Here is a 12,017-nt window from a genome sequence, read left to right as displayed (position 1 = left end):
TAAAATCTTGAGGTGGGATGGGCGGAGTTGGTGGTGTTACCTTCATCAAAAACTCTCAAATTGTGACCTATTTTACAATGGGAGCCAATCAGATAGGTTCCAACTACCCAAAAACTTGACATGTACATCACATTGTATAAGATAAAGGATAATAAGTACAATGTTTTTTAATACATATAATGAAGTTTTTCTAAAACATTGCCTCATATAATAAGAAATATTTAAAATTGGTCATACTGGATCTTATTATAAATCTCTCCAAAGGAATGTGATGACCACTCCAACAATGAACATCCTTATGCAGAAAACGTCAGTGGCAACATGACAGATAAAGCATGCACAGTGTGCACATTCATGTCCAAGAAATCAACTACCTCATGGACACCTCATTATAATAGTTTGATTTAGATGCAATCATTTAGATGTTTTTTAAATTGTTTGACATTTTCTCCAAATTAGTTTGTTCGGAAGCCTGTAGGGGGAAAGACACACAAATAGACAGACAACTCAACTAAGGGAGAAAGGAATAGAAGGATATAATAATGAAAATAGAGGAAGAAAGCTTCTGTGGAATATAAACACCAGCATAGATATTTGAGCTGAATGGCCTCTTTCTTTACTGTAAGTGTTATAAAAATGTATATGATTTATATAAGGTAGAGAAAGCTGAAAGTAAAGTTAAATGGCTATTTTTTAGAGGGATGTGCACAGTGAAGCTGCCTAGAGTTTAGTGTTAGAGGAACTGCAATGACTGCATTAACTTGTTTGTTCAGGGCATACTTCCAAAATGTACAGATATAAAATTTGGAAATGTAGTAAACCATGAGGTGGATAGTTACAGTGCTCAGGAGGACACGAACAATTGATTGAAATGGGTAAGTGCAGGCAGGTGACATTTAACCAGAATTGTGAAGTCATTGCATTTTTGTGTGAAAAGGAGGAGAAATAGTGTAAATAGTGTAACATAAAAGAGGGCACAGGAACATAGAGATCAAGAGGTGTAAGTACATCAGTCTTTGAGCATAACAAGATATGTTGAGAAAGTTGTTGCAAAGGTTTACTGGATCCTGGATTTTATAAACAGAAGATAGAGTGCAAAAGCTAGGAAGGTATGGGAAACATTTATAAATAACCAGCAATGCCTCCACTGGAGTATTTTTAGGCAACTCACAGTATAAACATGGCAAGGCCTTGGAGAAGTTACAGAAGAGATGTACTAAAATTGTATCAGAAATAAAAGACCCCATATTACATGAGGAGACTAGAGAAATTGTGGTTGTTCTCCTTGATGCAGAGAAGATTAAAAGGAGATTTGAATGAATTATTCAGAATTATAACAGTTTCTTTTAATCAAGTAACCTAAAAGAAACTGAACAGGCAAATGATTTAGGCAATTTTACAAAGAATCTGAAGTTTCATGAAGGAGAAAACAATTATATACGATGAGTTGCTACGATCTGCAGTGCACTTCCAGGGAGAGTGATGGAAACAGATTCAGTAATAAACTGCAAAAGGGAATTGGATCAATGCTTGATGTGGAAGATGATATGAGACTATGGGGAAAGAGCAGGTAAAGTAAACTAATTGGCTACTGTTCTGGAAAAGACATCAGATCAGGCATGAAGGGTCCATTGGCCTCCTCCTGTCTGGTATCATTTCATGATTCTGTGAATTCCTGAGACTCTTCACAGGCTTGTTAAGGCACTATAAACAAGAGTTCAATATACTTTAATGTCTGCCCAACAACAATATTATTTGTTCTGCATTGCTGTACTTGTGTGCAGATGCCATTTGGAGTCAAATACCCAGGCAGAGGTATCCCTGCTCTGCACTAAAACTCAGGCTGGTTTTTGGCTGTTTCTTGTTACCTTACACAATTTTCTCAGTGGATCAGTTATCAGCAGTACCTGGGAATAAATCCATCCGACTGACCTCCTCTGCACATTGAATTTTGTGTGTATAATATTGTGGACATTACAGAGACATGGCTGCAAAAGGATCAGGGCTGAGAACTAAATATCCAAGGATACATGTTCTATCAAAAAGATATCTTTGAGGAGAAAGTGAGGTCTGCAGATGCTGGAGATCAAAGTTGAAACTTTATTGCTGGAACAGCACAGCAGGTCAGGCAGCATCCAGGGAACAGGAGATTCGACGTTTCGGGCACAGGCCCTTCTTCAGGAATGAGCAGAGAGTGTTCAGCAGGAGAAGATAAAAGGTAGGGAGGAGGGACTTGGAGGAGGGGCGTTGGAAATGTGATAGGTGGAAAGAGGTCAAGGTGAGGGTGATAGGTCGGAGTAGGATGGAGGCGGAGAGGTCAAGAAGAAGACTGCAGGTCAGGAAGGCGGTGCCGGGCTGGAGGGATTCGGCTGAGACAAGGTGGGGGGAGGGGGGATGAAGTTTCTTCAACCCCCCTCCCCCCACCTTGTCTCAGCCGAATCCCTCCAGCCCGGCACCGCCTTCCTGACCTGCAGTCTTCTTCTTGACCTCTCCGCCTCCATCCTACTCCGACCTATCACCCTCACCTTGACCTCTTTCCACCTATCACATTTCCAACGCCCCTCCTCCAAGTCCCTCCTCCCTACCTTTTATCTTCTCCTGCTGAACACTCTCTGCTCATTCCTGAAGAAGGGCCTGTGCCCGAAACGTCGAATCTCCTGTTCCCTGGATGCTGCCTGACCTGCTGTGCTGTTCCAGCAATAAAGTTTCAACTATCAAAAAGATAGGCAGATGGGCAGAGGAGATGGGTCACCTTGTTAGAATGAAATGAAATTAATTCAGTAGTAAGAAGTGATATAGAGTTGGAAGGTGTCAAATCTGTGGGGTAGCTTTAAGAAACTGCAAAGGGAAAAAAGAACCAGATAAGAGTTGCGTACAGCCTCCTACTAGTAGTCAAGATGTGGGGAAGAAAATAAATAAGGGGATAAAAGAGCATGTGAGAAAGGAACGATGACAATAATCAAAGCAGTATACTGCATGGAAACAGGCCCTTTAGCCCAACTCATCCATGGGAGACTTCAATATGTTGGGGAACTGGGAAAATTGGGTTGCTAGTGGATCCCATGAAAAGAAATTAGAGAAATGTCTACAAGATGGATTCTTGAAGCAGTTTATAGTAGAGCCCACGGGATATAGGCAGTTCTGAATTTGGTGACGTGTAATGAGGCAGATTGATTAGGGAGTTGAAGGTGAGAGAGCCCCGAGGGGGAGCAACTATAATATGATGGATCACACCCTGCATTGTGCGAAGGAGAAGATTGAATCACATATAATGGCATTACAATTGAGTAAAGGTAACTACAAAGACATGAGGGAGGAGCTATCCAGCATTGATTGGAACGGGAGCCTAGCGGGGAAGATGGTAGGAGTCTGTGGGAGTAATCCTGGAAGCACAGCAGAAATTTATCCAAAGGACGACGAAACATATTAAGAGGAGGACAAGGCAACCATGGCTGACAAGAGAGATCAGGAACAGCATAAAAGCAAAAGAAAAAGCGTACAATGTGGTGAAGATTAGTGGTAAACCAGAGGACTGGGTAGCCTTTAAAAACCAGCAGAGGAGAATGAAAAAAGCAATAAGTAGAGAAAAGATGAAATATGAGGGTAAGCCAACTTGTAACATAAAAGACGATTGCAAGAGTATTTTTTAGATGTATAAAAGTTAAGAGAGAGACACGAATGAACATCGGACTGCTGGAAAATGAGGCTGGAGAACTATATTGGGGAACAAAGAAATGGCAGAGGAATTGAATGGGTACTTCACATCAGTCTACACATTGAAAGACACCAGCAACAAACCAGAACTTCCAAGAGAGTCAGGAGGTAGAGGTGAGTGTAGTGGCCATCACTAAGGAGAGAGTGCTTGGGAAATTGAAAGGTCTGAAGGTGGATAAATCACCCAGAGTTCTGAAGGAGATAGCTAAGGAGATTGTAGAGGCATTGGTGGTGATCTTTCAGAAATCACAAGAGTCTGAAAGGGTCACAGAGGACTGTAAAATTACTACTATAACACCCCTGTTTAAGAACAGAGGGAGGTAAAAGACAAGAAACTATCAGCCAAATAAGGTTGTTGGTAAGATTTTAGAGTCTATTATTAAGGATGAGATTGCAAAGTACTTGGAAGTACCTGGTAAAATTGGCTGAGTCAACTTGGCTTCGCCAAGGGGATGTCATGTCTGACAAAACTATTAAAAAACTAGAAAATTTGATAAAGTAACTAGCAAGTAAGACAAAGGAGCATCAATGGTCGCAATCTATTTGGAATTCCAGGAGGCCTTTGACAAAATGCTACCCAGAAGGCTGTTAAATAAAACAAAAGCCCATGGTGTTCAGGGTATGGTACCAGCATGGTTAGAGGATTGGCTGACTGGCAGAAGGCAGAGAGCGGGGATGAAGGCATCTCTTTGAGGATAGCAACCATGATGAGTGGAGTTCTACAGTGTTTAGTGTTGGGGCCACAGCTATTCACGTTCTGCATTAATGATTTGGATGAAGGAACTGAGGGCATTGTTGCGTAGTTTGAAGGTGACACAAAGATAGGTGAAGGGTCAGATAGTGTTGAGAAGGTGGGAAGGCTGCAGAGGACTTGGACAGGATGGGAGAATGGACAAAGAAGTGGCAGATGGAATACAGAGTGGGAAAGTGTGAGGTTATGCACTTTGCTGGGAAGAATAGAGGTGTAGCCTATTCTCTAAATAGGAAAAGGCTTCAGAAATCTGAAACACAAAGGGACTTGGGAGTCCTAGCTCAGGATTCTCTTAAGGTTAGCACATAGAATCAGTTGGCAGATAAGAAGGCAAATGCAGTATTGGCATTCATTTCAAGAGGGCTAGAATACAAGAGCAGAGATGTACTGCTGAGGCTGAGAGAGGCTCTGATCAGACAGCATTTGGGATATTGTGAGGAGTTCTGAGCCCCATATAAAATGATGGATGTTTTGGTGTTGGAGGGGGTCCAGATGAAGTTTACAAGAATGATCCTGGGAATGAAGGAGTTGTTCATGAGGACTGGCTGAGGATTCTGCGTCTGTACCTGATGGAGTTTAGAAAGGTGAGGGGGAATCTGATTGAAACTTAAAGAATACTAAGATCTCTTGATAAACTGGAGAAGATGTTTCCATTGGTAGGAAAGACTAGGAATGGGGCACAACCTCAGAATGAAGGGATGACCCTTTAGAGCTGAGATGAGGAATTTCTTCAGTTTAAGGGTGGTGAAACTGTGGAATGGTTGCCACAGAAGACTGTGGAAGCCAAGTCATAGAGTTATACAGTGCAAAAACAGATCCTTCAGTCCAACCAAATACATGCCAAATATAATCCCACCTGCCTACTCCGGGCCCATATCCCTCCAAACCTTTCCTATTCATGTAACTATCCAAATATTGTTTAAACATTTTAATTATACCAACTTCCACCACTCCCTCAGAAAGTTCATTCCACATGTGAACCACCCTCTTTGTAAAAGATTTGTCCGTTATGTCTTATTAAATCTCTATACCCTCACCTTAAAATGAACCCCCTAGTCTTGAAATCCCCATTCTAGGGAAAAGACAACTGCATTAACTCTATCTATACTCCTCATTATTATATAGACTTCTATCAGGTTGCCTTTCAACCTCCTATCCTCCAGTGAGAGAAAGTCCCAGGCATTCTTTATAACTCAAACCTTCTATACTTAGCAGCAGCATGGTAAATCTCTTCTGAACCCAATCCAGCTTGATAATATCCTTCCTATAACTGGGCGACGAAAACTAGACCCAGTGTCCCTTGACCGCCTTCAGGTTCTCCCTAAAGTCATTAATACAGTGGCAGTGCTTCCGATGAGATGGAAGGTGGTATCGAAGCAGAAATGGAGCTCAATGGCGGTGATTAAAGATCTCACCCTCCAATACTTACCTTCAGGTTTTGGCTGAGCAGCCAAGTTGCTGATAATTTCCTGTCAGGAAACTAACCGTAGATAATTTATTTTGAGTGTGATTATAAGGAGAACACCTGCTTTTGACATGTAGCCACAAAAGAAACAAGGAAATGCATACTGGTTGTTTTCAAATTTCCTATTGGTAAGATAGACTCCAGTAACCTTTCCAACCTTATATGGTGTCTTGCAGTAACCAATGAAAGATCATGTGATCTACTCCCTGCTCCCTTGAGTATTGAGATGTAGCTAAGCATGCTAGATACTCCTAGGAAACTAATGAAGCAACAATTCTCTGCATCTCCTCCACAGATGGAACAGAATGTCAGTGCCACTGACATCATCACTGCTCCTGGAACAGGACATTGACACCCACTGTTTCTGTAGTGTCATACATGGTACAGCTGATGTCATCATTGCGCATCTGCTCTCTGCTGAACGCTTGCCTCCCATTTGTTTATCCCTTTGCCCCCACTTTCTGCCCCTCACTACTTCACTTGTTGGCCTCTTCTTCAGGCCACTCACTGCCAGCTCATCACCCTGTCACTTTCCATCTCTTTGGCAGCTTTTTCTTTGAGCACCCCCTTGCCCATGCTGTTTCCTTTGCTTGCCAACCCCCTTCCTGCCTCACTCACCAGCCCACTTAGAATCATAAATTATGGAATTGTAGAATCCTTAACAGTGCTGAAAGAGGCAATTCTTCCCATCGAGTTTGCATCAACTGTATCCCTGTAGCCATGTCTAACCCACCCAGCCTGTATAGGCCTGGGCATTATGGGTCAATTTTGCATGGCCAATCCGCCTAACCTGCACATCTTTGGACTATGGGGGGAGTCCAGAGCACCCAGAGGAAACTCACACATACATGGGGAGAATGTGCAGACTCCATGCAGACAGTCGCACAACACTGGAATTGACCTGGGTCCTTGGCATTGTGAGGCAGGGATTTGCTACCCCACACACCAATGCACCCACTGCCCTCCTCTCTGGTCCACCTTGCTACCGTACACAAGATTTGAAAGCTTCAGTGAATGAAACTTGTAGCTTAAATACATATATAAATTTTAGGCAAACTGTGTTTGTTGCTATTAGATACAATTGCTTGAGTTCCAGTGTTCTTTGATGCAGGAAGCTGTCTTTGGATGTGTTGACAGTAAATGCAGCCATAACCATTTAGGCTGATACTGCCAAGCGTTCAAATGTATCATTTTTCACATTGCTTTTCTTCTGTTTTTCCTTCAAACTCTCTCCTTGAAGATATTCTCCAGAGTGAGAGAATTCCCACGTGGGACACATGTTTACTTCCTACCTGTCATACAATAGAACAAATATTAATTGTAATGAAAACTGCAATGCTAATTGTAAATGCTTTCCTTCTCTTTCTCTAGCTCCAGAGATATTCCATCCCTTTGTAAATGGTTGTACTGGCTATCTGTTTGCTGTAGATTGGTGGTCTCTTGGAATCACAGCCTATGAGCTTCTCAAAGGACAGGTATGGAGACTGTCCCTTGTTCCATGCATTCATGTTAAGGATCTGTGTACTATAATGCTGCCCCTTCCCTCACTCATTGAAAACATTGTAAATTTGCTGGGTAAACTCTAATGTAACCAGTTGTTGTCTGGGAATCATTATTCATTTTTGAGTTGCGTCTATGAGTGGTGTGAAGCTTGGGCTTCATGGCTGCAATACCAGCTGTCCTTGGTTTGCTAGGCACCAAAGAGGGTTTAGACTTGAGACCCAAGATGTTTTGATTTCAGATCTACCAACACCCACACACATAATCCCTTGCCCTCACAGCTGGATAAACCTTCAATGGAATCCTGCAGATATATAAATAGAAACCCTGTCTGTGAGCTCCATCATCATCCCTGGTAGTGACATTTTGAATTAAATTTGATAAGTTTGATTTTTGTCACAGAACCCCAGTCTGCCTGAACCACTTTTGTTCATTGATAAAGTACAAGCCCTCTCTAAAACCTCCTCTTCCTTGAAATATATGACTTATGTAAGGCTCGTGGTCTGTGGGCATGGACAACTTCCTTACCCAAACACCAGAAGCATCAAAAGTTAATCAAATTTCTGAGCTGACAAAAGGCTTTTATTGTAGGTAAATCACCACAAGTTACCTTTAATTCAGCAACTTAAGAAATCTCAAAAACAATCAAATACTTAAATCATGATTTAAACTTTATTGCATGTTGGAGCAAAAATAAGACTCCTCACGTAGCAAGTTAAGTCTCACAACCCAGCTTAGCTGTTACCCAATTAATGGTGCAATTTGGTCAGGATTTCAACTAATGGTGATCCGACCCTGGAACTATCCAGGCGTTTGATTTTATAGGGTTCGGTACAGTGTTGTTCTTTGAAGTTCTGCTAAAGCGGGAGATCTGGTGTTGAATTCTTTTACAGATTTTCATCCTTCGGTTTATGTGTGATATTATTGATGAATTCTTAAAGTTCCTTCAACCAAATTGCTGCCAAGTCTGCAGCTTGCCTTCTTATCAGAAGTAGCTTCTTTGTTCCTTGTTACAGTTGGCCCTAATTTCCTGTTTGAATACACAGCTTTTCTGTGATTAAGTCCTTAAATTCTTCTGCAGGACAATCTTCATTCTTTGTGGCAATAAAGCATCCAGTTTATCAAGGAGCCGTAAAGGCAGTTTTGGTTATGTAATCTCGCCAACTCATGGCTAATTGCTTTCAGTTTCAGTATACTTTTATCCTTGTCTTTAATAGTTTATTTTTGACAGAGTTATTACTGCTCCTTTCCAAATGTAAGTTTACCTTTTGTTGATTCACTCAATCCATGAACAGTTATTCAAGTTCTGAAGTATATACAGGTTGGACAAGCAGTTAAGTTCCATCCAACAATCAACTAATGTTCACATACACATGCTTTATCTAGCACAGGTCACTGGATGGTAGAGGGATGTGGAGACTCATTGTCATTCCCCTTCTCCCTTCCCCACTGTCCACCACTGTTGAGACTAGTTAATTTAGCAAAGACTGAGATCAGATCTAGCATTGCCCAGTTTTTAATGGTCTAATCTCACTCTGTGACATGATGCATACATAGCCACTGCAGAGTTTTTCATTCCCATTTTAATTAAATAATAGATGTCTCTAAAGGACTCCTCAAACGACAACCTTTCCTTTTTATTTAGCTAAGATCTCTCATGCTACAAAATTGAAATCTTATATTCAAACTATAGTGAAATGTTTAAGTTGACTTAATAATTATGTTACTATTAAAACAATGAAAGCAAATGTTTGCTAGGTAGCTGTCCTTGAGATTCATGCTATATACACAGACAATGTTTACTTCTTCTTACAGAGACCATACGAAATCCGTTCCAACACTTCAGTTAATGAAGCCCTTCACATATTCAACTCGGTCAGCATAAAATACCCCTCTAGCTGGTCCAATGGATTGGTGTCACTGCTTCGGAAGGTAAGGAGACCATCAACACCAAGTGTAATGTCTTCAGTTCTAATTCAAGGAGGTCTAATGGGTTTCAGCATCTTACCTCTCCATCCTGCCCCTTCTCGCACTTATTATTAGTTTATCCTATGTCATATGATATTCTCACACCAATTAGAAAGTGCAGAGATGTTTTATTAAGACATTTTTTTTAAATTCACTTGTGGGACGTGGGTGTCACTGGCTGGGCAGCATTTATTGCCCGTCCCTAGTTGCCCTTGAGAAGGTGGGGCTGAGCTGCTATCTTGAGCCATTGCTGTAGGTAGATGACACTTAATGTTGTTATGGAGGGAACTCCAGGATATTGATGTAGCGACACTGAAGGAACATCAATGTATTTCCGTGTCAGGATGGTGAGTGGCTTGGAGAGGAGCTTGCAGATGATGGTGTTCCTATCTGCTCCAAATATCTGCTGCTGTTGTCCTTTGAGATGGAAGTGGTCATGGATTAGGAAGATGCTGGTGAAGGAGCCTTGGTGAGTTGCTGCAATGCATCTTGCAGGTAGTACACTCTGTGGCTCCTGAGCATTGGTGATGGGGAGAGTGGACGTGGTGCCATTCAAGCATGCTGCTTTGACCTGGATAGAGTCAAGGGCTTGGATTGGATGGTTCTTAACTCTCAGCCAAACAGTGTTTCATTCCATCACCAATACTTTTCTAATGGGAAACAAAAAATCTTCAAAGGAAATGAAAAAAGAAACACAACCTTTAACTACCCTTTCATTTCTATCTATACACCTGGTCTCCTCTTTGAAAAATTCAGTTAAGTTGTTCAGACATGACCTCCCTGTTCAGACATGAAACTATGTTGGCTGTTCTTGATTAATCGCTGACTCTCCAAATGTAGATGAATTCTGTCTTTCTGAATCGCCTCCAACAGTTTCCCTACTACCGAGGTTAGACCAGTCTGTAGTTTCCTGGCTAATCCCTTGCTTCCTTCTTAAGTGATGGTAGATTAGATTACATTACAGATTAGATTACATTACAGTATGGAAACAGGCCCTTCGGCCCAACAAGTCCACACCGACCCGCCGAAGCGCAACCCACCCATACCCCTACATTTACCCCTTACCTAACACTACAGACAATTTAGCATGGCCAGTTCACCTGACCTGCACATCTTTTGGACTGTGGGAGGAAACCAGAGCACCCGGAAGAAACCCACGCAGACACGGGGAGAACGTGCAAACTCCACACAGTCAGTCGCCTGAGGCGGGAATTGAACCCGGGTCTCTGGCGCTGTGAAGCAGCAGTGCTAACCACTGTGCCACCGTGCCGCCCACAAAATTCCTCTTTGGCCACAGGAGAGGTGCTGGAGGACAGCCAATGTTGTTTGAGGTCTCAGCATCTGCCACAGGCCTCTCTTTTCCTCTTAATCCTATATAATCTGTATATTCTTTGATACCTGGGGTTTATAGGATTTGATGGTCCCATCCTTTTTCTTTATTGGAACATATTGGCCCTGTACTCTTCATATTTCCTACTTGAATGCATCTCACCATGTTGGGAGATTTACTTGAAAGTATTTGCTTACAGTCCACTCTGGCCAGATCATATAGAATCTTATTAAAATCAGCCTCTCCACAGTTGAGAACTTTGATTTCAGATCCATCCTTGTCCTTCTCTGTAACAATCTTGAATTTAACGGAGTTATGATCGCTGTCTGCAAAATGTTCCCCCACTGATACTTCAATCATTCGCCAACTTCATTACCTAAACTTAAGCCCTAGACCAGCTAGTCTCTTATAGTGCCTTCTATGTACTGGTCTGAAAAGCTGTCCTGAATGCATCTTAAGATCTCTTCTCTGTCTAAACCTTTCACATAACCTTTCACGTATGGCAGTTAATGTTGGAGAAGTTGAAATCCCCTCCTATCACCATCCTATCACTCTTCTACTTCCCTGAAATTTGCCTACATTTCTATTCCTCTATTTCTCTCAGATGTTAGGAGATCTACAGCACACATCCAGAATGTGATTGCTGCTTTTTGGTCTTTAAGTTCTACCCGTGTGGTTTCATTTGAGAAGACATCCTAGATGTCATCCCTCTTTACTGCTGTAATAGATCCCCTGATCAATATTATAACACCACCTCCTCTTTTACCTTCTTTCTGATCTGTGTGAAGATGCTGTATCCTGAACTATTGAGCTGCCAAATCTGTACCTCTCAACTATCTCTCAGTGTAAGAGTATCTTTGTACTCCAACTTGTGCCCTGAACTCATCTGCCTTGTTCATCAGAGTCCTAGCAGTAAAATAAATACTATCCGACCTTGTTAAACTCCCTCATGCCTTAACTGGTCTATAATGTGTACGACTCACTTGCTGACAATTTCGCCACTCACCTTCCCCCGACTGAGTGTTCATTCTGATCCTAACCCAGTAAGTTGGTCTTAAACTCACCTCACAGCATCGGCACATTTCCCCAGAAAGGGTGCTGGTGACTTCAGGATGCCAACGTGAGGGCGAAGTGAAATGAAAATTATTATTTTCCTTGGTAATATATACTACTTCTTTCCTTTTGCACTTTAGTTTGCACCATCTGGTGCTTAATAACCAACGAAGAGGAAGATGTGGAATAAGCAACATATTGCTTTGCTTGTTGGTTTCTCAGTGGTTCTGAATGCA

At 41.8% G+C, this 12,017-nt stretch overlaps 1 protein-coding gene across 2 annotated transcripts in view; it reads left to right on the top strand.

Moving 5' to 3' along the window:
- The window catches only part of stk32a (serine/threonine kinase 32A), a 289,304-nt gene that overhangs the window by 195,656 nt on the left and 81,631 nt on the right, over window positions 1-12,017 (top strand). For both annotated transcript variants that reach the window (XM_043703955.2, XM_043703956.2), the window contains exons 7-8: window positions 7,302-7,405; window positions 9,246-9,362. In XM_043703955.2, coding sequence (XP_043559890.2) covers window positions 7,302-7,405; window positions 9,246-9,362 — 221 coding nt within the window. The remainder of the gene's footprint in view (window positions 1-7,301; window positions 7,406-9,245; window positions 9,363-12,017) is intronic.

Source organism: Chiloscyllium plagiosum, unplaced genomic scaffold (genome assembly GCF_037043375.1).
Source record: "Chiloscyllium plagiosum isolate Xiang-an unplaced genomic scaffold, Cpla_swu_hap1 HiC_scaffold_16, whole genome shotgun sequence".
In the NCBI taxonomy this organism is placed as follows: Eukaryota; Metazoa; Chordata; class Chondrichthyes; order Orectolobiformes; family Hemiscylliidae; genus Chiloscyllium; species Chiloscyllium plagiosum.
Note: the sequence above shows the minus strand (reverse complement) of the source record. Positions and strands in the feature narration are given on the sequence as shown.